This window comes from Moschus berezovskii, chromosome Y (genome assembly GCF_049115385.1).
Source record: "Moschus berezovskii isolate FMDL1 chromosome Y, NW_MosBer_1.0, whole genome shotgun sequence".
Lineage (NCBI taxonomy): Eukaryota > Metazoa > Chordata > Mammalia > Artiodactyla > Moschidae > Moschus > Moschus berezovskii.
The window spans coordinates 726,313-753,379 of record NC_142489.1 but is presented as its reverse complement, the minus strand read 5'-3'; the positions used below and the strand labels follow the sequence as shown (position 1 = coordinate 753,379).

Below are 27,067 nucleotides of genomic sequence, written 5' to 3'. Positions count from 1 at the left end.
AGTCACCATCTGCAGTGATTTTGGAGCCCAAGAAAAGAAAGTCAATCACTGTTCCCATTGTTTCCCCATCTATTTGCCATGAAGTGATGGGACCGGATGCCATGATCTTAGTTTTCTGAATGTTGAGTTCTAAGCCAGCTTTTTCACTCTCCTCTTTCACTTTCATCAAGAGGCTCTTTAGTTCTTCTTCACTTTCTGCCATAAGGGTGGTGTCATGTGCATATCTGAGGTTATTGATATTTCTCCTGGCAATCTTGATTCCAGCTTGTGCTTCATCCAGCCTGGCATTTCACATGATGTACTCTGCATATAAGTTAAATAATCAGGGTGACAATATACAGCCTTGACGTAACCCTTTTCCTATTTGGAACCAGTCTATTGTTCCATGTCCAGTTCTCACTGTTGCTTCCTGACCTGCACACAGATTTCTCAAGAGGCAGGTCAGGTGGTCTGGTATTCCCATCTCTTGAAGAATTTTCCACAGTTTGTTGTGATCCACACAGTCAAAGGCTTTGGTGTAGTCAATAAAGTAGATGTTTTTGTGGAACTGCCTTGCTTTTTCAATGATCCAGTGGATGTTAGTATATGATATTTATTTTTCTCTTTCTAACTTCACTCTGTATGACAGAGACTCTAGGTTTATCCACATCAATACAAATGACCCAATTTTGTTCTTTTTTATGGCTGAATGATACTCCATTGTATATATGTACCACATCTTCTTTATGCATTCACCTGTTGATGGTTGCTTCCATGTCCTCAGTTCAGTTCAGTCGCTCAGTCATGTCCGACTCTTTGTGACCCCATGAATCAAATAGTGCTTTAGTGAACACTGGGGTACATGTATCTTTTTGGTTCTCTCAGGTCTTCTAGAAATTTTATAGTTTTAGCTTTGCATTTAGGTTTATGATCCATCTTGAGTTAATTTTTGTATATGGTGTGAGATATGTGTTAAGTACAGCCCTCTTTACTGTTCCCTTTAAGATGCTGAATAACTTACAGAAATTTGGAATGTAAGATCCAGTTAAAATAATCAAATTTTACCCACAGTAGTGTACCGTGGTCATTATTTGTATCCATGATTTTCAAGAAAATATTCAGCATCATTTTGGTGTTACATGTAGTTTGTCATATTTATTAATAAATTATTTGAAACATGGCAATTGATGAGTTGTGTACAGATTTGCATTTTGCCAGAACATCACATTTATCTGATATACCTTGCTGTGGTCATTTAGGATAAACAGGAATTTACCTTAAGTACTTTTCACAAAGCATAATCTGTAGGCAGGAAATCTATACTGCTATTGTATTCAGTTTCTATGCTATTTAATGTATTACCACAGATCTAGTGGCTTAAAACAATGCATATTCATTATGTCATAATTTCCGTGGATAAGGAGTCTGAGCCTGGCTTAGCTGAGTCCTCTATTCAGAGATTCACAAGGCTGCATTCAAAGTGTCACTTGGCTCATTTCTCATCTGAAAGCTTAACTCATGATAGATCTATATTCAAGCTCACTCATGTCATTGGCAGAATTTATTTCCTTGTAACTCTAAGACCAAGGGTCTAGCTTCTTGCTGGTTGTCAGCCAGAGACCACCCTCAGCTCCTAGAAGCCATCTGCAATTCCTTGCCACATGGCCCTCTAACGTATGGCAGCTTGCTTCTTCAAAGCCACCAAGGGAGAAAGATTGACTCTGCTAGCAAATGGAGTCTTACACACTGTAAAATAATTTTGGGAGAGACATCTATCACCGGTGTCATATTTTCCTGGTTAGAAGCAAGGCATAGGTCCTACTCCCATTTCAAAAGGAGGGGATCGCACAGAGGCAGGAAGAACATGAGGTGGGAGTCATTGGGAGCTACTTTAAGGTCTTTCCACCATGGCTGTGGAGAGACATTTTGATCATTGCCAAACCTGTAGCTTCACAGGTTGGTGGTTCCCAGCATGGACTCCTTGGAGAGTCCCTAGATGCCTAAAAGGATGTCCAGAAAAACCTCCAACCAAAGATTAAAACAAATGTATATGCAAATTAAGTTAAGCCACAGTCTATTAAAAATATTATGGAGAATTTCAAACATTCATGAAAATAGAACAATATAATGAACCTTCATATGCCCATCACCCATACTTAACAACCACCATCCTGTGGCCAGTCTTGCCTCATAAATTCTCCCCTCTTGAATTATTTCATTCATATCATTTCATCCATAAATATTTTTGTATAATGTTTTAAAAATAAGAGCTCTGATTTTTTAAGATATAACCACTAAACCATTACCTCACCTAAAAAATTAACAGTAATTCTTTAATATGATCAAATATCTAGTGTTCCAATTTCCAATTGTCTTTTCTTTTTTATTGGAGTCTAGTTACTTTACATATTGTGTTAGTTTCTGCTGTATAGTGATGTGAATCAGCTCTATGTATACATATATCCCTCCAGTTGTCTTATGTCATCATTTATTTATAGTTTGCTCGAACCCAAATCCAAATAATGTCTGTACATTACAGTATATTGAGATATTTTTAATATATCTTTTACTCTCTAATATCCCCTCTTCATCTCTTTCTTCTTTTTTTCTTAAAGTTTATTTGTTGAAGAGATCAAGGTTTGGGGGTTTTTTTTTTGGTCCTGCAGAATTTCTTAGTCTGGCAATTGCTGACACACTGCAATTTAAAAAAATGAGCTTATTGCAAAATCAACTCCATAAATACTCCTCAAAGATCTACTAAATAGCCTAATTATATCATCATTCTTCACTTCACTTTTCTTTCCTCCCTGCTTCCTGAATTTATTTATCTCGATCACCTCTGAATCAACAACAAAAAGTTCTGCAAAACTGCCATCTGCTTTCCCTTGGGATTTATATTCTAAAACAAATTTTCCTCAATTGAAATCAAATTGAATAAGAGCTTTGAAACCAAGGATCCCTCATTAGGCAGTTTGTTATTTCAAAGTATTTTCTATTTACTGTGCCTTATTTAGAATACAGTATAATCCTGTGAAGGCAATTCTGTTTGCTTAAAATGGTGTATAATTGGGAATAATTGCAATTCCCTATCTAAAATAAAGTCTCTCAAGTTTTTTTATTAGAAAAATTTAATTTATTAGAAACATTGTACCATCTGAATGTATTAATGTAATGTTCCTTTCAATTTATGTTCTGAATTAATGAGGTTATAGTATGTCAAAATAATCACAATTTTAAATCTCAGACTTGAGGATCATTCAACAGAAGTTTGCACTGATTTCTTTTTGAAAAATTTATAACATCAATATAATGTGTCTTTAAAAGGTTAGTAGAAATCTTAGGCTCATAAAGCCAACCAACCAGCAATCCTTTCCCCATCTGCCCCACCTCTGATTCTTGTTCCCTGTAGATACCCAGCACTTGACAACCAACTTTCCAAATTGTGGTTGACATCTCTAATCCACTGTCATTGCCTTCATTGTTTCCTCTGTCCTTGGGGGATTATCCCTTTTTAATTCTTTCTCTGTAATTCTTGTGGTGTTTGAGAGGAAGTGGAGATGAGAGTGTGTATGTTCAGTTGGCCATATTTAGCTTGTGAAAGTGAAGTGAAAGTTGCTCAGTTGTGTCCAACTCTTTGCAACATAGTCCATGGAATTCTCCAGGCCAGAATACTGGAGTGGGTAGCCTTTTGCTTCTCCCGGGGATCTTCCAAACCCAGGGATTGAACCCAGGTCCCCCACATTGCAAGTGGATTCTTTACCAGCTGAGCCACAAGGGAAGCCCTTAGTTGGCTATATTTTCACTTTCTAGTGTTTTTGAGAGTCCAGAATGGTGTACACGTTGGCGCCCAGCCCCTCTACCTCCCGGTACCTCCCTCTTATTGGAAGTGCTGGGTCTTTGGGCTGGCTCAGCAAAAGTGTCATTCTGCACTTCTGAGCACAGTCACCTGACTCCCAGGAAGCTGTGGTGAAGTGTGTCCCTCTTCCTGAAGACATGGCACTTCCCAGAGCACTGTATTTCACACTGAGAGTCTCTGTCTGGCTTGACCTTTCTCCCTAGGGACGACTATAGTATGGGTTACATTCCTCCATCCCTGAGCACCACACATGTAACTTTTGCTCCCTGAACCCTCCTCTGTTTGGGGCATGTGCCCCCCCACTGCCCCATATCTTAGGATATCAAAGAGGATAGGGAGTGACCTTTGTGCAGTGGTGAATGTGTAACAACTGGCCCTCCAGAGGGAATTAAGGCCTGACTTGAACACTTGCCAATTTTTATGGTGTAAATACTCCTGCCGAGGCTGAATTTCACTCTGTGATGCTGATTTGGAGAAGGTGCACAGCAGCGTCTTTGCCTTTGGGAATAGGCCTTAGGGGTCTTTGTTTGGGACTGCCAGACTCCAGGGTGAACTCGTTTGGCCTTTCATTGAGCTTTCCAGTCACTCCTACCTTGATATTCCTGCTGGCTGCACTCTGCCGACCCTTTGGTTATGCCTGGTCTGTCTAAATCTGCCAACTCAGCCACCTGAGACTCTACTCTGGGCCGAGACAATTCCCCAATGCTCTGCAGTTAAAAATGTGCATTCTGGGTCAATCTTAATTTTGTTATGTTTTTACTCTGCTTTGATGTCCTGAAAAGAACTTCTTGGTAAAATTAATTTCATGCACTAATATGCAACTGATGGTATGTAGACATTGTGTTTTCTCCAGGTAAACTTTCTTACAGTGCTGTACTGATGGAAGGATCAGGTGACTGGGATTCCTTATTCTGCAGTTCTGTTGATGATGTTTTCTTTCTTCCACAGTTGACAGGCCCGTGAGAGTATATGCGGATGGAATATTTGACCTCTTCCACTCAGGTCATGCAAGGGCACTTATGCAAGCGAAAACACTGTTTCCCAACAGCTACTTGTTGGTAGGAGGTAAGAAGTGCATTTTCTTTTTGTCTAGAAAACTCTTATATAATGTGCTTCCTGAAAAGAACCCCTTTCAGACTTCTATCATTAAAACCTCCCATTGTTAATGCTCCCAATTCAGCCTACATTGGGTTCCTTGTTTACTGCCTGAAATTTAACATGAGATTAAAAAAAACATAGGGGAAATTATATCATGAGATTATAAACTGTTGATTCCTAGAGAAAGAGAGACTAATAATACCACCAGGTGTAACTGCTTTGTGTTTTCCATTAATACCTTTCTTCTTGTGTTTGAGGAATGGTCCAGTTCCAATTTCTGAAATTTCCTAGAGGGTTAGGAGAAAAGCAATATTATTCTGATTTCAAATCTTGGAGACTGGAGGAAATTCAGGATGATTAATGTTGAGCAAGGTCATTGCCTGTTTCTTTGGTGTGACCCACAGCACTTAGGACAGTGTTGTGCTAATGGTAGTGGCTTACAACAGTCCCGATTAATTGAATTTATGCACCATGTGTTAAAGAAATGGAGTTTTATATATGTAGGTAATCTTGGTTTACACTGAAGGAAGTGACTGAGTTCATAAGCTGTGGAGAGAGAAGGGTAATTAGATGTAGGTTGTAATTTTCTTCTTCCAAAAGGCCTACCGATTTCCGTTTGTGTAAAAGGAAAAGTGGCTGATCTGGGAGACCTGGGTATCTTCTCTGTAGCTTCTGGAAGCAGCATTTCCTTTTCCCATGATCATTTTTTTGTGGCATTACATGGACTAGATACCACCAACCCTTCCACCTCTCCTGTGAGGGAGCAAGGTGATAGTAACATATCTGTTTTTACAGTATTTTGTTGTTTTCCACAAGTTTAAAACTACTTTTTGAATATTTAGGAGGAATTGTTTGCAGGTTTTGCTGAACATAGTGACCATATGGTTCCTGAATAGAATTCTTTCCAGAAGGAAGAGACGATAAGAGGCAATGGTTACTGGACAGATCATGCAGAGGGAACCCAAGGTGAGCAGAGGACCCATCTCTGTTCATTTCCTTTATTTTGAGTGGAAAACCCTTCCTTATGTGAGCACTGCCACCTGGAGTCTGGTCCTAAGCTGCTGGGTCCTAGGGAGACCTTTGCAGTGGTTTGGCTTTGGTCATTTTGAAAAGTGAAAGTCACTCAGTCGTGTCCATCTCTGTGACCCCATGGACTATATAGTCCATGGAATTCTCTAGGCTAGGATACAAGTGGGTAGCCTTTCCCTTCTCCAGGGGATCTTCCCAACGCAGGGATCGAACCCAGGTCTCCTGCATTACAGGTGGATTCTTTACCAGCTGAGCCACCAGGGAAGTCCAGGAATACTGGAGTGGGTAGCCTATCCCTTCTTCAGCGGATCTTCCCGACCCAGGAATGGAACTGGGGTCTTCTATATTGCAGGCAGATTCTTTACCAACTTAGCTATGAGGGAAGCCCTTGGTCATTTTGGAACCCAAATTTGGAAGTGGTTAGGTGTGGGTAACACTTAACAGGAACACTGCCCTGGCCGTGAATTCAGTTCAGTTCAGTCGCTCAGTCGTGTCTGACTCTCCACGACCCCATGAATCACAGCACGCAAGGCCTCCCTGTCCATCACCAACTCCCGGAGTTCACTCAAACTCATGTCCACAGAGTCGGTGATGCCATCCAGCCATCTCATTCTCGGTCGTCCCCTTCTCCTCCCGCCCCCAACCTTTCCCCACATCAGAGTTTTTTCCAGTGAGTCAACTCGTCGCATGAGGTGGCCAAAGTATTGCAGTTTCAGCTTTAGCATCAGTCCTTCCAATGAACACCCAGGATCGATCTCCCTTAGAATGGACTGGTTGGATCTCCTTGCAGTCCAAGGGACTCTCAAGAGTCTTCTCCAACACCACAGTTCAAAAGCATCAATTCTTCGGCGATCAGCTTTCTTCACAGTCCAACTCTCACATCCATACATGACCACTGGAAAAACCATAGCCTTGACTAGACGGACCTTTGTTGGCAAAGTAATGTCTCTGCTTTTCAATATACTATCAAGGTTGGTCATAACTTTCCTTACAAGGAGTAAGCGTCTTTTAATTTCATGGCTTCAATCAGCATCTGCAGTGATTTTGGAGTCCAAAAAAATTAGCACATCAAAAATAAGTTCAAAGGAAATAGGAGACTTTCAGTGCGTTCTTATAAGCTGGAGAAAGCAGTAAATTAACAATAGCAGCTCTCTAGGTTACTCAGCAGCAGTGGTTTCACTGATTTGCTGAATGATTCCTTCACTTAACAACTATTTCCTGAGCTCCTACTGTGAGCCAGGCATTCTTCTGTACACTGAGGATGCAGTCACCATCAAAGCAGACTGTGTCTTCAGAGAACTTAGAGTCTGAAGGGGAGGCAGACATTGACCAGTAACAATCTGGAGGAGAGGTACTATGAAGAAATGTTACATAGGGTTAAGGGGAAGGGTGACTGGCCGGGCAAGCAGGGATGTTTCAGGTGTGGAGGTCAGGTGAGGACCCTCTGAAGCACGGACAATTGTGCAGAGACTTAAATGAAGTTAAGGGCACACAGAAGCCAGAGCACAGAACCTTCCTTGTGCAGTGATTGTCCCACCAGCCCAGATAAGAATGTTGGGACAAGTGGGGAAAATGTGGTGACTGCAACTAGGTGTGTTGTTTTATTGACTTGTCTCTTAAGGAGGCTTTTCATAAAAGCACAGGTGATGTAGAACTGAGAGAAGTGAATATGGACAGGAGTTCAGAGCCAAGAATTAAAGCAGAAGGGACGGAGAACAACTGTAGAAGGAGCCACACAGTCGTTGCATAGCTCTCAAAAGCTAGAGCTGATACTGCTCCCTGATGAAGAACCAGCTCTGGCTACTCTGAGTTCTGTTTCAGAGGGTTGTTGCCTAAGCAGCATCAAGTAATGCAGCGACCAATGTCCTCTCTAGCAGATTTATTGGGTTGGCTAATAAGTTCGTTTGGGTTTTAAGAAAGGTAGATACCTCCTCAATGGCTAGTACATGGATTCTCCGTGGAAGCCAAGGGAATGTTAAACTACAAAGACAACCATGGAGACCATATCTTTTAGTAGATGATAGGGACTAGAGTATGGATGGGAAATGAAACAATAAAACATAAAGCTGTGAAAATGTGTATAGACTTCTGGCGACTGTGACAGAGTAAGAGTGAAAACCTCCAAGCACTGTAAACAATAATAAATCATTTCAGTGTGTTATTTTCTCCAATGATTTATTATTATCCTGTTTAAAATAACTGGCAATATCATGAAGTATTTTGCAGTCGATTTCCTACTAAAACTCAGTGTAAGCTTGTATTTCATGTGTCTCCACTAATTTAATTGTGTTTGATTCCTAGTCTGTTAAACAGAATCTCCAACCTCCTGTGTGTAGGCAGGGTTCTTCAGGGGTGGTATTGGAGCTCAAATGCCAAGCTGCATGGCTGTGGCAAATGCATTTTGGGGAATTGTGCATAAGAAAAAGAATAGTCTTCCTTCTGTGTATATAATAGTTGCCTTCCTCTAAAATTCAGCATTTAAAAAAATTTTTATTTATTTATTTTCGGCTGCATTGGGAAGCATCTCGCAGGCTTCTCTCTAGTGAGGCACACAGGCTCAGTAGTTGCGGTACATGGGCTTAGTTGCCCCACGGCACATGGGATATTAGTTTCCCGGCCAGGGATCAAATTCATGCCCCTTGTGCTGATAGGTGGATTCTTAACCAGTAGACCACCAGGAAAGTCCCTAAAATTCAGTATTTATCACAGCTGTTTAGTAATACTTTGCAATTATTGTAAAACAAAGTTAGGGGCTAGATTCAAATAATTAAAAATAATTGTACAGAGACATTCAGAAATCTTACAGGATACTGGAAAATTCTCATGTGGGGCTGCTCCACACTTAGGAAGATATTTAGCATTGTTGGCACCGTGTCCACTAAATGCCAGTCGCTGTTTCCAATTATAGTGACAACTAAAGATGCCCCCAAAATTTCCAAAAATGCATCCTAGGGAATGATAAAGCCTTTGTTGAAAACCATTGTCTTAGACTAAGAGTCTTCACTCTTCATTCCCCACAATGCCAAAAAGAATTTTGAAAAACTATATACCTTCTTTTGGTTTTTCCAGTAGTCATGTATGGATGTGAGAGTTGGACCATAAAGAAAGCTGAGCACCGAAGAATTGATGCTTTTGAACTGTGGTGTTGGAGAAGACTCTGGAGAGTCCCTTGGACTGCAAGGAGATCAAACCAATCCATCCTAAAGGCAATCAATCCTGAATATTCATTGGAAGGATTGATGCTGAAGCTGAAGCTCCAATACTTTGGCCACCTGATGCAAAGAACTGACTCATTGGAAAAGACCCTGATGCTTGGCAAGATTGAAGACAGGAGGAGAAGGGGACAACAGAGGATGAGATGGTTGGATGGCATCACAGAGTCCATGGACATGAATTTGAGCAAACTCCGGGAATTAGTGATGGACAGGGAGGCCTGGCATGCTGCAGTCCATGGGGTCTCAAAGAGTCAGACACGACTGAGCAACTGAATTGAACTGATACACCTTTTAAAAACTTTTTAAGTTGACATCTGAAATTTTCCATCCTAAGTTTATATAAAATGTGTAATTTCAGGAATATTGTAAATATTAACATTTTCAAAAATTAGTAAACTTTAAGGAAATTTTTTTGTTCACAGCAAAATTTGCAGAAAGTAAAAAGATTTACACTCATACACAACTTCCTCATTATCAACATCCTGCAGCAATGTAGTACATTTTTTATAGTCCATGAAGCTACATTGACACATTATTATCACCCAAAGTCCATAGTTTAATACATTAGAGTTGACTCTTGGTATTTTACATTCTCTTGTTATTCAGTTGCTAAGTGGTGTCCAACTCTTTTCAACCCCATGGACTGCAGCACGTCAGCCTTCCCCGTCTTCCACTGTCTCCTGGAGTGTGCTCAAATTCATGTCCTTTGAGCTGATGATATTATCTAACCATCTCATCCTCTGCCACCCGCTTCTCCTCCTGCTTTCAGTCTTGCCCAGCATCAGGGCCTTTCCCAATGAGTCAGCTCTTCGTATTGAGTGGCCAAAGTATTGGAGCTTCAGCATCAGTCCTTCCAATGAATATTGAGGACTGATTTCCTTTAGGATTGACTGGTTGGATCTCCTTGTAGTCCAAGGGACTCTCAAGAGGGTCTTGGGACTCTCAAGGGATTCTTTAGCACCACAATTCAAAAGCATCAATTCTTCGGCGCTTAGCTTTCTTTACGGTCCAACTCTCATATCCGTATATGACACCTGGAAACACCATAGCCTTGACTGTATGAACCTTTGTCAACAAAGTGATGTCTCTGCTTTTTAATATGCTGTCTAGATTTGTCATAGCTTTCCTTCAAAGGAGCAAGTGTCTTTTAATTTCATGACTGCAGTCACCATCCATGGTGATTTTGGAGCCCCGGAAAATAAAATGTCACTGCTTCCATTTTTTTTTTAATTTGCCATGAAATGATCTAACTGGATTCCATGATCTTAGTTTTTGAATGCTGAGTTTTAAGCCAGTTTTTTCACTCTCCTCTTTCACCCTCATCAAGAGGCTTTTTAGTTCCTCCTCATTTCTGCCATTAGAGTGTTATCATCTGCATATCTGAGGTTGTTGATATTTCTCCGAGCAATCTTGATTTCAGCTTGTGATTCATTCATGCCAGCCCTGCATTTTGCATGATGTACTCTGCATAGAAGTTAATTAAACAGGGTGACAATATACAGCCTTTTTGAACACCTTTCCCAATTTTCAACCAGTCAGATGTTCCATGTAAGGTTCTGTTGCTTCTTGAACCGAATACAGGTTTCTCAGGAGACATGTAAGGTAGTCTAGTATTCCCATCTCCTTAAGAATTTGCCAGTTTGTTATGATCCACACAGTCAAAGGCTGTAGCATAGTCAATGAAACAGAGTAGATATTTTTCTGGAATTTCCTTGCCTTCTCTGTGATCCAACCAGTGTTGGCAATTTGATCTCTGGTTCCTCTGCCTTTTCAAAATCCAGCTTGTACATCTGGAAGTTCTCTGTTCACATACTGCTGAAGCCTAGCTTGAAGCATTTCGAGCAAAACCTTACTAGCATGGGAAATGAGTGCAATTGTCCAGTAGTTTGAACATTCTTTGGTACTGTCCTTTATTGGGATTGAAATGAAAATTGACCTTTTTCAGTCCTGTGGCCACTGCTGAGTTTTTCAAATTTTCTGGCATACTGAATGCAGCACTTTAATAGTATCATCTTTTAGGATCAGAAATAGCTCAACTGGAATTCCATCACCTCCACTAGCTTTGTTAATAGTAATGTTTTCTAAGGCCCACTTGTCTTTACACTCCAGAATGTCTGGCTCTAGGTGAGTGACCACACAATTGGGTTATCTGGTCATTAAGACATTTTTGGTACAGAACTGTGTATTCTTGCCACCTCTTCTTAATCTCTTCTGCTTCTGTTACGTCCTTACTGTTTCTTTGCTTTATCGTGCCCATCCTTGCATACATGTTCCCTTGATATCCCCAATTTTCTTAAAGAGATCTCTAGTCTTTCCCATTCCATTGTTTTTCTCTACTACTTTGCATTGTTCACTTAAGAAGGCCTTCTTATCTCTCCTTGGTATACTCTGGAACTCTGCATTCAGTTGGGTATATCTTTCCCTTTCTCCCTTGCTTTTCATTTCTTTTCTTTCCTTAGCTATTTGTAAAGCCTCCTCTGAGAACCACTTTACCTTCTTGCATTTCTTTTTCTTTGGGATGATTAAGGTCACTTCTTCCTATACAATGTATGAACTTCTGTCTATAGTTCTTCAGGCACTCTGTCTACCAGATCTAATCTCTTGAATCCATGCATCCCTTAAATCATAAGGGATTTGATTTAGGTCATATCAGAATGACCTAGTGGTTTTCCCTGCTTTCATCAACTAAAGTACAAGCTAGGAATCAGCCAATCAGGGCAGTGTATAGGCTTGGAGTAAGGGCATCAGGGCAAAGTACTGGCTAGCGGTCAGCCAGTCAGAGCAAATACAGGCCTAGAGTCAGCCATTCAGGGAGTAGTAGAGCCTAGGAGTCAGCCATTCAGGGCAAAGTGCATGCTAGGAGTCAGCCAAAATCAGGGCAAAATACAGCCTGTTGTTTTTCATTGGCTAAGTCATGTCTGACTTTTAGCAACCCCATGGACTGCCGCAGGCCTGGCTTCCCTGTCCTCCACTCTCTTCCAGAGTTTGCTCATATTTGTGTTCCTTGTGTGGGTGATGCTATCTAACCATCTCATCCTCTGCTGCCCAGTTCTCCTTTTGCTTTCAGTCTTGCCCAGCATAAGGGCCTTTTCCAGTGAGTCGGCTCTTCGCATCAGGTGGCTATAGTATTAGAGCTTCAGCATCAATCCTTCCAATGCATAGTTAGGGTTGATTTCCTTTAGGATTAACTGGCTTGATCTCCTTGAAGCCCAAGGGACTCTCAAGAGTCTTCTCCAACTCCATAGTTCAAAAGCATCGGTTCTTTGGCACTTAACCTTCTTTATGGTCTAGCACTCACTTCCATACATGACTCCTGGAAACACCATAGCTTTAACTGTACATAACTTTGTTGACAAAGTAATGTCTCTGCTTTGTAATATGCTGTCTAGGGTTATCATAGCTTTCCTTCCAAGGAGCAAGCATCTTTTGATTTCATGTCTGCAGTCACCATCCTCAGTGATTTTGGAGCCCAAGAAAGCAAAATCTGTCACTGTTTCCACTTTTTACCCTTCTGTTTGCCATGAAGTGATGGGACTGGATGCCATGATCTTAATTTTTTGAATATTGAGTTTTAAGCCAGGTTTTTCACTCTCCTCTTTCATCCCCATCAAGAGGCTCTTCAGTTCTTCTTCACTTTCTGCCATTAGAGTGGTATTGTCTGCTTATCTGAGGTTGTTGGTGTTTACATTCTTCGGGTTTGGATAAATATAACCTATATCCACCATTGTGGATTTTACATATATCCACTGTAAAAACAGTTGCAGTGCCTGAAAAATGGAGTGTACTCTGTCCATTCATATATCTCCCACTCAAATCCTTGCAACTACTGATCTTTTTCCTGTCTCCATCAGTTCAGTTCAGTCGGTCAGTTGTGTCCGACTCTTTGCAACCCCATGGACTGCAGAATGCCAGGCTTCCCTGTCCATTACCAACTCCCAGAGTTTACTCAAACTCATGTCCATCGAGTTGGTGATGCCATCCAACCATCTCATCCTCTGTCGCCCCCTACTCCTCCCACCTTCAATCTTTCCCAGCATCAGGGTCTTTTCCGATGAGTCAGCTCTTCACATCAGGAGGCCAAAGTATTGGAGTTTCAGCTTCAGCATCAGTCCTTCCAATGAATATTCAGGACTGATTTCCTTTAGGATGGCCTGGTTGGATCTCCTTGCAGTCCAAGGAACTCTCAAGAGTCCTCTCCAACACTACAGTTCAAAAGCATCAATTATTTGTCACTCGGCTTTCTTTATAGTCTAACTCTCACATCCATACATGACTACTGGAAAATCCATAGCTTTGACTAGACGGACCTTTGTGGGCAAAGTAATGTCTCTGCTTTTTAATATGCTGTCTAGGTTGGTCATAACTTTCCTTCCAAGGAGCAAACATCTTTTAATTTCATGGCTGCAGTCACCATCTGCAGTGATTTTGGAGCCCTTTCCAGAATGTCATATAATTGGAATCCTAGAGTCTGTATCTTTTTTATATAGACTTTTTTCATTTAGTAATATGCACTTAAAGTTCTTCCGTGGCATTCTGGCTCATTTCATTTTAGCACTGGGTAATATTCCATTGTCTGAATGTACCACAGTTTGTTTATCCATTCACCTACTGAAGGACATCTTGGCTGCATCCAGGTTTTGGCAATTATAAATAAAGCTGCTATAAACATCTACATGCAGGTTTTTTTTATGAATGTAAGTTTTCAGTTCATTTTGGTAAATTCCAAGTAGTGTGATTGCTAGATCATATGTTAAGTGTATGTTTAGCTTTGTTAGAAAGTGCCAAACAGTCTCCCAAGGTAACTGTACAATTTCGCATTCGCATCAGCAATGAATGAGAATTCCTGTTACTCCCGTTCCTCACCAGGATTTGGTATCGTCAGTATTTTGTACTTTGGCCATTTTAATCTGTGCATAGTGATATCTCATTGTTGTTTTATTTTGCAGTTTCCTGATAATATGTGATGTTGAACATCTCTTCATATGCTTGCTTAACACCTGCATATCTTCTTTGTCAAGTTGTCTATTCTGATCTTTTTTGCTGTTTTTAATCTAGTTGTTCATTATCTTATTGTTGAGTTTTAAGAGTTCTTTGTATAGTTTCAATAATAGTCCTTTATCAGTTGTGTCTTTTTCAAATATTTTCTCCCAGTCTGTGGTTTGTCTTCTTATTCCATTGACATAGCTTTTTGCAGAGCAGAAATATTTAATTTTAATGAAGTCCAGTTTATCAGTTGTCTTTGGTTTGTGCCTTGAGTGTTATATATAAGAAGTCACTGCCATACCTAGGGTCATCTGGGTTTTCTCGTATGTTACCTTCTACAAGTTTTATACTTTTATGTTCTGCTTTTTGATTTATGATCCATTTTGATCCAGTTTTTGTGAACAGTATAAGATGTGTATTTAGATTCCTTTTTTTGCTTGTCTTACCGCACTAGCTAGGACTTCCAATACAATGTTGAAAAGCCATGGTGAGAGGGGACATCCTTGCCTTATTCCTGATCATAGTGGAAAAAATTTGATTTTCTCACCATTTGAGTTTGATGTTAGCTGTAGGGTTTTTGTAGATAGTCTCTATCAAGTTGAGGAAGTCCCCCTCTATTTTTAGTTTACTAAGCGGTTTTTTTTTTTTGGTATCATGAATGGGTATTGGATTTTATCAAATGCTTTTTCTACATCTGTTGATATCATCATGTGATTTTTCTTCTTTTGCCTATTGATGTGATGCATTACATTATTTTTTGTATTTTTAAAATTGAAATATAGTATTATATGTTACAGGAGTGCAATATAGCGATTCATAATTTTTAAAGGTTATACTCCATTTATACTTATAAAATATTGGCTATATTCCCTGCATTGTAAATATATGCTCATATCTTAGTTATCTTATAGATAATAGTCTGTATTTCTTAATTCCTTTCCCCTTTCTTGCCCCTCCTTCCTTCTCTCCACTGGTAACCACTGGTTTGTTTTCTATATCTGTGAGTCTTGTTTACCTTGGATAAATCCCACTTGGTTGTGGTATATGATTCTTTTTATGTCTTGTTGGATTTTAATTGTTAATATTTTGTTAAAGAGTTTTTTATCTATGTTAATGAGAGGTAGCAGTCTCTAGTTTTCCTTTCTTATAAGGTGTTTGGTTTTAGTATTAGGGTAATGCTGATGTCATTGAATGGATTAGGAGGCCTTCCTTCTATTTCTAACTTCTTGAAGAGATTTAGAGATCTGTTACTGTTTCTTCCTTTACTGTTTGGTAGAATTCACCAGTGAACCTATCTGGGCTTAACACTTTCTCTTTTGGAAGGTTGTTACATACTGATTGAATTTCTTTAATAGATAGAAGCCTATTCAGGTTGTCTCTGTCTTCCAATGTGAATTTTGGCAGCTTGTGTCTTTTAAGGAATTGGTTACTTTCACCTATGTTATCATGTTTGTGGACATAGAATTGCTCAAAATGTTCCTTTGTTATCCTTTTAATGTCCATGAGATCTGTAATAATGTCCTCTTTTTCATTTCTGATATTGGTCATTTGTGTATTTTTCTCTCTTTTTCTTTGTTAGCTTGGCTAGAGCATTATCAGTTTTACTGATGTTTTCAAAGAACTAGTTTTTGTGTTCTTTCTCTATTCATTCCTGTTTTCAACTTCATTGATTTCTGCTGATTTTTATTATTTATTTTATTTTGCTTACTTTGGGTTGAATTTGCTCTTTTTTTTTTCTAGTTTCCTAAGATAGAAGTTTAGATTATTGATCTTCAGTCTTTCTTCTTTTCTGATATATATATATATAATCAATGTTATAAATCTCCTTCTTAAATGCTTTTCGCTGCATCCCACAAATTTTGGTAAGTTGTGTTTCCATTTTCAGTTAGTTCAAAGTAGTAGAAAATATTTCTTGATTTATTCTTTGACCCATGGGTTATTTAATCTCTAATCTCTGTTTAATCTCTAATTATTTTTGGATTTTCCACTATTTTTCTGTTGTTGATTCCTAGTTTAAATCCATTGTGATCTGAGACCAGACATTGTATGATTTCTCTTCTTTTAAATTTATTAACATGTGCTTAATGACCCAGAATGTGGTCTATCTTGGTAAATGCTCCATATGAGCTTGAGAAGGATGTGTATTCAGCTGTGGTTGAATTAAGTAGTCTGTAGATGTCAGTTATATTAAGTTGATTCATGGTGCTGTTGTTTGCATGCATACACATACACAATTTAATATATTGTTTATGTCATTATTTTGAACCTACTGTTATTTGTTACATTAAGAATAAGAAAAATAAAAGGTTTTTTGGTAGTTTCATTTTTTAAATTGAAGTATAGTTGTTGTATAATATTATATAAGTTCAAGGTGTACAAAATAGTCACAATTTTTAAAGGTTACATACCATTTATAGTTATTATAAAATATTGGCTATATTCCCCATGCTGTACAATATATCCTTGTAGCTTTTTTTCCTTATTTTTTAAAATTTAACTATTTTAAAGCATTTTTACAATGTTGTATTGGTTTCTGCCATACAGCAGCACAAATCAGCCATAATTATATTAAAACACACATCCTCTCCCTCTCTAGCCTTTCTCCCCTCCCCACACCCCATCCCTCCAGGTCATCATAGAATGCCAGACTGGGTTCCCTGTGCTACACAGCAACTTCTCAGTAGCTAGCCATCTTAGACCTAAGAATAAGAAAAATAAAAATTTTTGTTTTATCTTCACTTATTCTTTAATGCTCTTCCTTTTTAAAATGTAGATCTGAACTGCTGACTTATATAATTTTCCTTCTTTCTGAAGAACTGTAAAAACATTTCTTGCAAGGTAGGTCTTTTGGAAAAAATTCCCTCAATTTTTGTTTGTCTGAGAAAGTCTTTTTAGCTCCTTCTCTCTTAAAAGATTATTTGGTATGCTACAGAATTGTAGATTGGTGGGGTTTTCTCTCAACACTATAAATATTTCACTTCACTCACAGCTTAAAATTTTTTTATTTTATATTGTAACACAGTTGATTAACAATGTTGTGTTAGTTTCAGGTGTACAGCAAAGTGATTGTTATACATGTATCTATTCTTCAAATTCTTTTCTCATTTAAGTTATTACAGAATATTGAGCAGAGCCCCCTGTGGTATACAGTAGGTCCTTATTTCTTATCTGTTTTCAAATATAGTAGTGTGTACATGTCAATCTGAAATTTCCAGTGTATCCCTCCCCACTTTTCTTCCTGCCTGGTAACCCTAAGTTTATTCTCTAAGCCTGTGAGTCTGTTTTGTTTCTTCAGACTTTAAACTTTTTATTTTGTGTTGGGGTATAGCTGATTAACAATGTTGTGATAGTTTCAAGTGGACAGCAAAGGGACTCAGCCATATATATACATGTATACATGTATTCTGGAGAAGGCAATGGCACCCCACTCCAGTACTCTTGCCTGGAAAATCCCATGGACGGAGGAGCCTGATAGGCTGCAGTCCATGGGGTCGCTAAGAGTCGGACACGACTGAGCGACTTCACTTTCACTTTTCATTTTCATGCATTAGAGAAGGAAATGGCAACCCACTCCAGTGTTCTTGCCTGGAGAATCCCAGGGACGGTGGAGCCTGGTGGGCTGCCATCTGTGGGGTCGCACAGAGTCAGACACAACTGAAATGACTTAGCAGCAGCAGCAGCATACATGTATTCTCCTGCAAACCCCCCACCCATCCAGGCTGGCACATAACATTGAGTAGAGTTCCATGAACTATAAAATAGGTCCTTGTTGGTTATCCATTTTGAATATAACAGTGTGTACATGACCTTCCCAAACTCCCTAAATATCCTTTCCCCCTCAGCAAACATAAGTTCATTTTCTAAGTCTGTGAGTCTCTTTCTGTTTTATAAGTTCATTTATATCATTTCTTTTTAGATTCCACATATAATGGATGTCATATGATATTTCTCCTTCTCTAACTTATTTCACTCAATATGACACTCTCTAGGTCTATCCATGGGGCTGCAAATGGCATTAGTTCATTCTTTTTCATGACTTAGTAATACTCCATTATATATATGTACCAAATCTTATTTATCCATTCATCTATTGATGGACATTTAGGTTTCTTCCATGTCTTGGCTATTGTACACAACACTGCCTTGAACTTTGGGCTGCATGTATCCTTTCAAACCATGTTTTTATCTGGATATAGCCCCAGGAATGGGATTTATGGATCATATGGTAGCTCCATTTTTACTTTCTTAAGGGACCTCCATACTGTTTTCCATATGGCTATACCAGTTTACATTTACCACCAACAGTGTAGAAGGGTTCCCTTTTCTCCACACCCTCTCCAACACTTGTGTTTGTACATTTCTTGATGATGGCCATTCTGACTGGTGTGAGGTGATAGCTCATTGCAGTTTTGATTTGCATTTCTCTAATAATTAGCAGTGTTGAACATCTTTTCATGTGTTTCTTGGCCATCTCTATGTCTTCTTTGGAGAAATGTCTATTTAGATCTTCTGCCCATTTTTTGATTGGGTTGTTTGTTTTCTTGCTATTCGGTTACATGAGCTTTTTGTAAATTTTGGTGTCTAATCCCTTGTTGGTCACATCATTTGCAAATATTTTATCCCATTCCACAAGTTGTCTTTTTGTTTATGGTTTCCTTTGCTATGCCAAAGCTTTTGAGTTTGATTAGTTCCCATTTGTGCATTTTTGTTTTTATTTCCATTACTGTAGGAGATGGATCAAAAAAGGTCTTGTTGCAACTTACATCAGAGAGTGTTCTGCCTGTTTTCCTCAAAGAGTTTTATAGTATCAAGCCTTACATTTAGGTCTTTAATCCATTCTGAATTTATTTTTGTGCATGGTTTTAGGGAGTGTTCTAATTTCATTCTTTTACATATAGCTGTCCAGTTTTCCCGGCACCATTTATTGAAGATACTGTCCTTCTTCCACTGTATAGTCTTGATTCCTTTGTGATAGACTAATTGACTATAGGTGTGTGGATTTATTTCTGGACTTTCTATCCTATTCCATTTATATATATTCCTGTTTTGTTACAGTACCATACTGTTTTGATTACTGTAGCTTTGAGGTATATAATCTGAAGTCAGGTAGCCTGATTCCTCCAGCTTTGTTTTTCTTTTTCAATATTTCTTTGACTGTTTGGGGTCTTTTGTGTCTCTATACAAATTTTAAGATTTTGTTATTCTAATTCTATAAAAAATGCCGTTGTTAATTTGATATGGATTGCATTGAATCTGTAGATTGCCTTTTGTATAGCTATTTTGACAATATTGATTCTTCCAATTCAAGAATATGGTATATCTTTCCATCTTTTTGTGTAATCTTCAATTACTTTCATCAGCATCTTACAGTTTTCAGAATACTGGTCTTTTGTCTCCATAAGTAGCTTTATTGCTACATATTGTATTCTTTTTGTTGTTATGGTAAATGGGATTAATCTCTCTTTCTGATTTTTTGTTGTCAGTGTATAGAAATGCAAGAGATTTCTATGTACTTATTGTATATCCTGCAACTTCACTGAATTCATTTAGGAGTTCTAGCAGTTTTCTGGTAACATCTTCAGGATTTTCTATGTACAGCATCATGTCATTTGCAAACAGTGACAGTTTTACACCTACTTTTCCAATTCGAATTCTTTTTATTTATTTTTCTTCTCAGATTGCCATAGCTAGGACATCCAAAACTATGTTCACTAAAACTGGTGAGAGTGGACGTCCTTGTCTTGTTCTTGATCTTAGAGGAAGTTCTTTCAACTTTTTACCATTGAGCATGATTGCTTATTTAACTTATATGCAGAGTACATCATGAGGAACGCTGGGCTGGAAGAAGCACAAGCTGGAATCAAGATTGCTGGGAGAAATATCAATAACCTCAGATATGCAGATGACACTACCCTTATGGCAGAAAGTGAAGAGGAACTCAAAAGCCTCTTGATGAAAGTGAAAGAGGAGAGTGAAAAGGTTGGCTTGAAGCTCAACATTCAGAAAACAAAGATCATGGCATCTGGTCCCATCACTTCATGGGAAATAGATGGGGAAACAGTGGAAACAGTGTCAGACTTTATTTTTTGGGGCTCCAAAATCACTGCAGATGGTGATTGCAGCCATGAAATTAAAAGACGCTTGCTCCTTGTAAGGAAAGTTATGACCAACCTAGATAGCATATTAAAAGGCAGAGACATTACTTTGCCAACCAAGGTCCATCTAGTCAAGGCTATGGTTTTTCCCGTGGTCATGTATGGATGTGAGAGTTGGACTGTGAAGAAAGCAGATCACCGAAGAATTGATGCTTTTGAACTGTGGTGCTGGAGAAGACTCTTGAGAGTCCCTTATACTGCAAGGAGATCCAACCAGTCCATTCTAGAGGAGATCAATCCTGGGTGTTCATTGGAAGGACTGATGCTAAAGCTGAAACTACAATACTTTGGCCACCTCATGCGAAGAGTTGACTCACTGGAAAAGACTCTGATGCTGGGAGGGATTGGGGGTGGGAGGAGAAGGGGATGACAGAGAATGAGATGGCTGGATGGCATCACCAACTCGATGGACATGAGTTTGATTGAACTACAGGAGTTGGTGATGGACAGGGAGGCCTGGCGTGCTGTGATTCATGGGGTCGAAGAGTCGGACACGACTGAGCAACTGAACTGAACTGAACTGACTGATGATGTTAGCTGTGGGTTTGTCATATATGGCCTTTGTTATGTTGAGGTATGTTCCCTCTATGCCCACTTTCTAGAAGTTTTTTTTTTTCTATCAGAAATGAGTGTTGAATTTTGTCAAAAGCTTATTCTCTATCTATTGAGATGATCATGTGGTTTATTCTTCAATTTGTTGATGTGGTGTTTCACACTGATTGGTTTACAGATACTGAAAAATCCTTGTATCTTTGGTTCAAATCCTACTTAGATTAATGTACTGTTGAATTTGGATTGCTAGTATTTTGAAGATTTTTGCATCTATATTCATTAGTGGTATTTGCCTGTTGTTTATTTTTTGTGGTTTATTTGTCTAGTTTTGGTATTAGGGTGATGGTTTCCTCATAGAATGAGTTTGGGTGTATTCCTTCCTTTGCAGTTTTTTCAGGAGAGTTTGAGAAAGATGTTAACTCTTCTCTTAAATGATAGAATTCACCTGTGAAGCTATGAAGTCCTGGACTTTTGTTTGTTGGAAGTTTCTAAATCACAGTTTCAACTTCAGTACTTATGATCAGTCTGTTCATATTTTCTGTTTCTTCCTGGTTCAGTCTTTGAAGATTGCACCTTTCTAAGAATGTGTTCCTTTCTTCAGAGTTGTCTATTTTATTGGCATAGAGTTGATTTTAGTAGCTTCTTCTGATCCTTTGTATTCTGTGGTGTCCATTGAAACTTCTCCTTTTTAATTTCTAATTTTATTGATTTGAGCCCTCTCCCTTTTTTTCCTGTTGAGTCTGGCTAAAGATTTTTAAAGCTTATCTTTTCAAGTAGCCAGCTTTTAGTTTCATTGATCTTTTCTATTGTTTTCTTCTTTTCTATTTCTGCTCAGATCTTTATATTTTTCCTTCTGCTAGCTTTGAGTTTTTTCTTCTTTCTCTAGTTGCTTTAGGTGTAAGGTTAGATTGTTTATTTGTGCTTTTCTTGTTTCCTGAAGTAGGATTGTATTGCTATAAACTTCCCTCTTAGAACTGCTTTTGCTGCATCATATAAGTTTTGGATCATTGTGCTTTTTTTTTCATTTGGCTCTAAGTATTTTTTTTATTTCCTCTTTATTTCCTCAGTGATCTGTTGATTGTTTAGTAGCATATTATTAGGCTACACGTTTGTGTTTTTTAATTTTTTATTGTAGTTGATTTCTAATTTCATAGTGTTGTCATTGGAAAAGGTGCTTGATATCATTTAGATTTTCCTAATTTTACTGAGACTCAGTTTGTGATCCCAGCATGTGGTCAGTCCTGGAGAATGTTCCACGTGCACTTGAGAAGGATGTATATTCTGCTGCTTTTCATTGGAATGCTCTATAAATATCAATTAACTCTATCTGTTCTAATTTGTCATTTTAGACCCTTTGTTTCCTTGTTGATTTTCTGTCTGGATGATCTGTCCATTGATGAAAGTGAGGTGTTAAAATCTTCCACAATTATTGTGTTGCTATCAATTTTTCTCTTTATAATTGTAAGTATTTGCCTTATATATTGAAGTACTCCTATGTTGAGTGCCTATTTTACAATTTTTATATCTTCTTTTTGGATCAATCCTCTGATGAATGTCTAGTGTCTTTCTTTGTCTCTTGTAAGTCTTCAGTTTATTTTGTTTGATATGAGTATTGCTACTCCAGCTTTATTTTTATTTCCACTTTCGTGGATTCCCTTTATCCCATCCCCTCACTTTCAGTCAGTATATGTCCCTTGATCTGAAGGGAGTCTGTCTTTTGGTTGGAGTATTTAATCCATTTACATTTAAGATACTGGCCTTCCTAAGTGGTGGTGGTGGTTTAGTTGCTAAGTCATGTCCAACTCTTGCGACCCCATGGACTATAGCCTGCCAGGCTCCTTGGTCCATGGGATTTTCCAGGAAAGAATACTGGAGTGGGTTACCATTTCCTTCTCCAGGGGATCTTCCTGACCCAGGAATCAAACCTGGGTCTCTTGCATTGCAAACAGATTCCTTACCAACTGAGCTACGAGGGAAGCCCAAGTGGCGCTAGTGGTAAAGAACCTGCCTGCCAATGCAGGAGACCTAAGAGATGCAGGTTCGATCCTTGGGTTGGGAAGATCCCCTGGAGGAGGGCAGGTCAGCCCACTCCAGTGTTCTTGCCTAGAGAATCCCTATGGACAGAGGAGCCTGGTGGGCTACAGTCCATAGGGTCACAAAGAATTGGACACAACTGAAGCAACTTAGCATGCACCCACGTGAATGTTCTTACTGCCATTTTGTTAATTACTTTGGATTTGCTTTTGTAGGTCTTTTTTCTTCCCTTCCTCTTTTGTTCCCTTCTCTTGTGATTTGATGACTAACTTAAATGTTATGTTTGGATTCCTTTTTCTTCTTTGTGTATCTATTGTTGATTTTCAGTTTGCAGTTACTATGAGGTTTTGATATAGCAGTATATGTATAAACAAATTATTTTAAGTTGCTGGTCTTTTAATTTCAAATCCATTTCCAATATCCTGCATTTGTGCTCTCCTAGTCTCAAAATTGGGGCTTCTCTGGTGGCTCAGACTGTAAAGAATCTGCCTGCAATGCAGGAGACCTGAGTTCAATTCCTGGAGAAAGGAATGACTACCCACTCCAGTATTCTTGCCTGGAGAATTCCACAGACAGAGGAGCCTGGTGGGCTATAGTCCATGGGATCACAAAGAGTTGGACACTACTGAGCGACTAACATTTTCACTTTTCACTTCTCACATTTGCTGCATTTTTTTAAATGTATTTATTTATGGCTATGCTGGGTCTTCGTTGCTGTGCATGGCCTTTCTCTAGTTGCAGCAAGTGGTGGCAGCTGTCCAGTTGTGCACAGGCTTCTCACTGTGGTGGCTTCTCTTTTTGCAGAGCATAGGCTGTAGGGCATGTGCTCAGTAACTGGCCCATGGGTTTACCTGCCCCATGGTAAAGTGGAATCTTCCTGGTCCAGGGATCAAACCCATGTCCCCTTTACTGGCAGGAGGATTCCTAACCACTGGACCATCAGGGAAATCCCACAATTGTTGGTTTTGATAGCATATTTGTGTGGGCATGATTTGTTTTCTGTAATGTATAGTTACCTTTACTGGCGAGCTTTTCCATTTGTAATTTTCTTGTTTCTAGTTGTGGCCTTTTCTTTTCTGCTTAGAGAAATTCCTTTCATGTTTGTTTGTTTATTTCCCTTTTTATTTATTTTTGGCTGTGCCGGGTCTTCATTGCTGTGTGGGCTTTTCTCTAGTTGCAGCAAGTGGGGGCTACTCTGTAGTTGTATTGCACGGCCTTCTCATTGTGGTGGCTTCTCTTGTTGGGGAGCATGGACTGTAGGGCATGCGACTGTAGAGCCGGTAGTTGCTGCATGTGAGCTCAGTAGTTGTGGCTCCCGGGCTCTAGAGCACAGGCTCAGTAGTTGTGACACACGGGCTTAGTTGTTCAACAGCATGTGGGATCTTCCCTGATCAGGGCTCGAACCCATTTCTCCTGCACTGGCAGGTGGATTCTTTACCCCTGAGCCACCAGGGAAGCCTATCCTTAAGCTTTTTCTTTTTTTGCAAAGCTGGTCTGATGGTGCTGAATTCTCTTAGCTTTTGCTTGTCTGTAAAGCTTCTGGCTGCACTGGATCTTCGTTGCTTCATGAGGGCTTTTTCTAGTTGTAGAGAGCGGGGCTACTCTCTGGTTGTGATGCATGAGCTTCTCATTGCAGTGGCTTCTCTGGTTGCAGAGCATGGGCTAGGCAGTGCAGGCTTCATTAGTTGTGGCAAATGGGTTTAGTTGTCCTGAAGCATGTGGAAACTTGCTGGATCAGCACTGGCAGAGATTCTTAACCACTGGACCACCAGGGAAGTCCATCCGTAAAGCTTTTTGTTTCTACGTCAAATCTGAATGAGAGCCTTGTCACATAGAGTATTCTTGATGATAGATTCTTCTTTTCATCACTTTCAATATATTGGCCCACTCCCTTCTGGCCTGCAGAGTTTCTGCTAAGGAATCAGCTGATAACCTTATGGGAGTTCCCCTTTACGTTATTTGCTGCTTTTCCCCACTTCACTCACTTCTTGCTTGCATCATTTCGGTGGAGATGTCCAATATGATTTTTACTTTTGCTCCTCTATAGGTAATGTGTTTTGTTTTTGTTTTTTGGCCGTGTGCCATGTGGAATTGTAGTTTCCTGACCAGGGATTGAACAACTGACATGATATTGTAGATGAATATTTTTGTGGATGAATATATTACTGCTTGCATGAGACAGGGTTTAACATTGATTTTATTCCTCTTTTTTGTTACAGATGTAAGTGCTACAGTATTTTGTTCATAGAAATATTTATGGAAATGGAAGTTTAATATAGTAATGCACTCAATCTTTGAATGCTTATTTGCCAGATATCACAAAAATAATTTACTACTGTCATCAAAATAATTTGAATGGCCTGTCAAGTGATACTTTGTTAAAATCTTTCAAATTTGTTGTTAGGCAGTGGATTATAAATGATGTGACCTACAAAAAGATTTACTTCCAAGTTATTAGGATAATTTGCTTTGTCCCTTTTGAGGAAGTATAACACAAAGGCTATATCAAGACTAATCAATGACTTTTAATTATAACGCTTACTCTTTTACTTGAAAGCAACCTATTCAACCAGAAATACTCAGGAAGGGTTGGGGAAATAGAAATATTGGTAATTTCATTACACCAGTGCCAATCCAATAAGTTTTTATAAAATGTATTTATCATTTGCTTAAAACTTAAAAAACACACCTTGGGGGCTGCAGTTTTAGCAAATGTAGCAAAGTTGCAGAAAACACCATCTAACCTAATTGGCAAAACCAGTCCTCATTGTTATAGCTACTAAAACCCTGGAAATGCAGAAAAAGTCTTTTCAGTTTGTAAATAGTAATATATTTCAAGAAGCCTTAGGAAAACTACTGAGAAATGTTATAGAATCTATTGTATAAAAAAGAATCAGTCAAGATTAAACTAATGTAAGTCTAATATAACAAGTTACAAAGAAGATACAAAGTTACAAAAATAATAAATATCCTTCAGTTCAGTTGCTCAGTCGTGTCCGACTCTTTGCGACCCCATGAATCACAGCACGCCAGGCCTCCCTGTCCATCACCAACTCCTGGTGTTCACTCAAACTCATGTCCATCGAGTCGGTGATGCCATCCAGCCATCTCATTCTCTGTCGTCTCTATCTCCTCCCACCCCCAATCCCTCCCAGCATCAGACTCTTTTCCAGTGAGTCAACTCGTCGCATGAGGTGGCCAAAGTATTGCAGTTTCAGCTTTAGCATCAGTCCTTCCAATGAACACCCACGATTGATCTCCTTTAGAATGGATTGATTGGATCTCCTTGCAGTCCAAGGGACTCTCAAGAGTCTTCTCCAGCACCACAGTTCAAAAGCATCAATTCTTCAGCGATCAGCTTTCTTCACAGTCCAACTCTCACATCCATACACGACCACGGGAAAAACCATAATAAATATCCTTAATATATAGTAATACAATATAATTTATATGCAAAATTATGATATTTATAAGAAGAGGAGTATGCTTTTTCTTAAGGCATCTTATTCCTTCCCTGGGTTGGGAAAATCCCATGGAGAAGGGACAGGCTACCCACTGCAGCATTCTGGCCTGGAGAATTCCATGGACTCTATAGTCCATGGGATCACAAAGAATCGAACATGACTGAGCGACTTTCACTTTCATTCCTTCTCTAAATATTGGTATGTGGGTGTATCAAGCTTTGGTGTTTGGCTTTTCGGAATAATTAAGTAAAATCTATAAAAATCAGAAATAACTTATACTTTTCCTATGTACTTGAGGATAGGGAAGGGCATATACTACCAAAAAGTAATTTGGCTTAGATATTTTATTTTTTGTTATGAGGAGCTAGGAAATAAAACACATTTAGAATATGAAATGGGGGAAAGATTCATTGTAAATGGAATAAATATGATGTGAGTTGATATAGATATTTGTCTTTCTTTAAAAATAGTATGTTTGAAATCTTGGGGGAAAGCATGTGAATATTTTATCCACATGTTCATTCCAGTGTACTTTGAAGCATTTGATAATTCCAGGAAAATATTCCAATTGTATTTCTAAGCAGCAGCAGTACCAGCTTATACAACTTTGACTTATTGAAGTGATTCTGAAGTGAGTAGCAGAAAAAATGCTTACTCGTTAACTACAAGAGAAAAGGCACTTCTAGGATTCAATATAAGCAT

At 38.9% G+C, this 27,067-nt stretch overlaps 1 protein-coding gene across 3 annotated transcripts in view; it reads left to right on the top strand.

Moving 5' to 3' along the window:
* The window catches only part of PCYT1B (phosphate cytidylyltransferase 1B, choline), a 124,639-nt gene that overhangs the window by 47,422 nt on the left and 50,150 nt on the right, over positions 1 to 27,067 (top strand). For all 3 annotated transcript variants that reach the window (XM_088834557.1, XM_055393569.2, XM_055393571.2), the window contains exon 3: positions 4,784 to 4,900. In XM_088834557.1, coding sequence (XP_088690683.1) covers positions 4,784 to 4,900 — 117 coding nt within the window. The remainder of the gene's footprint in view (positions 1 to 4,783; positions 4,901 to 27,067) is intronic.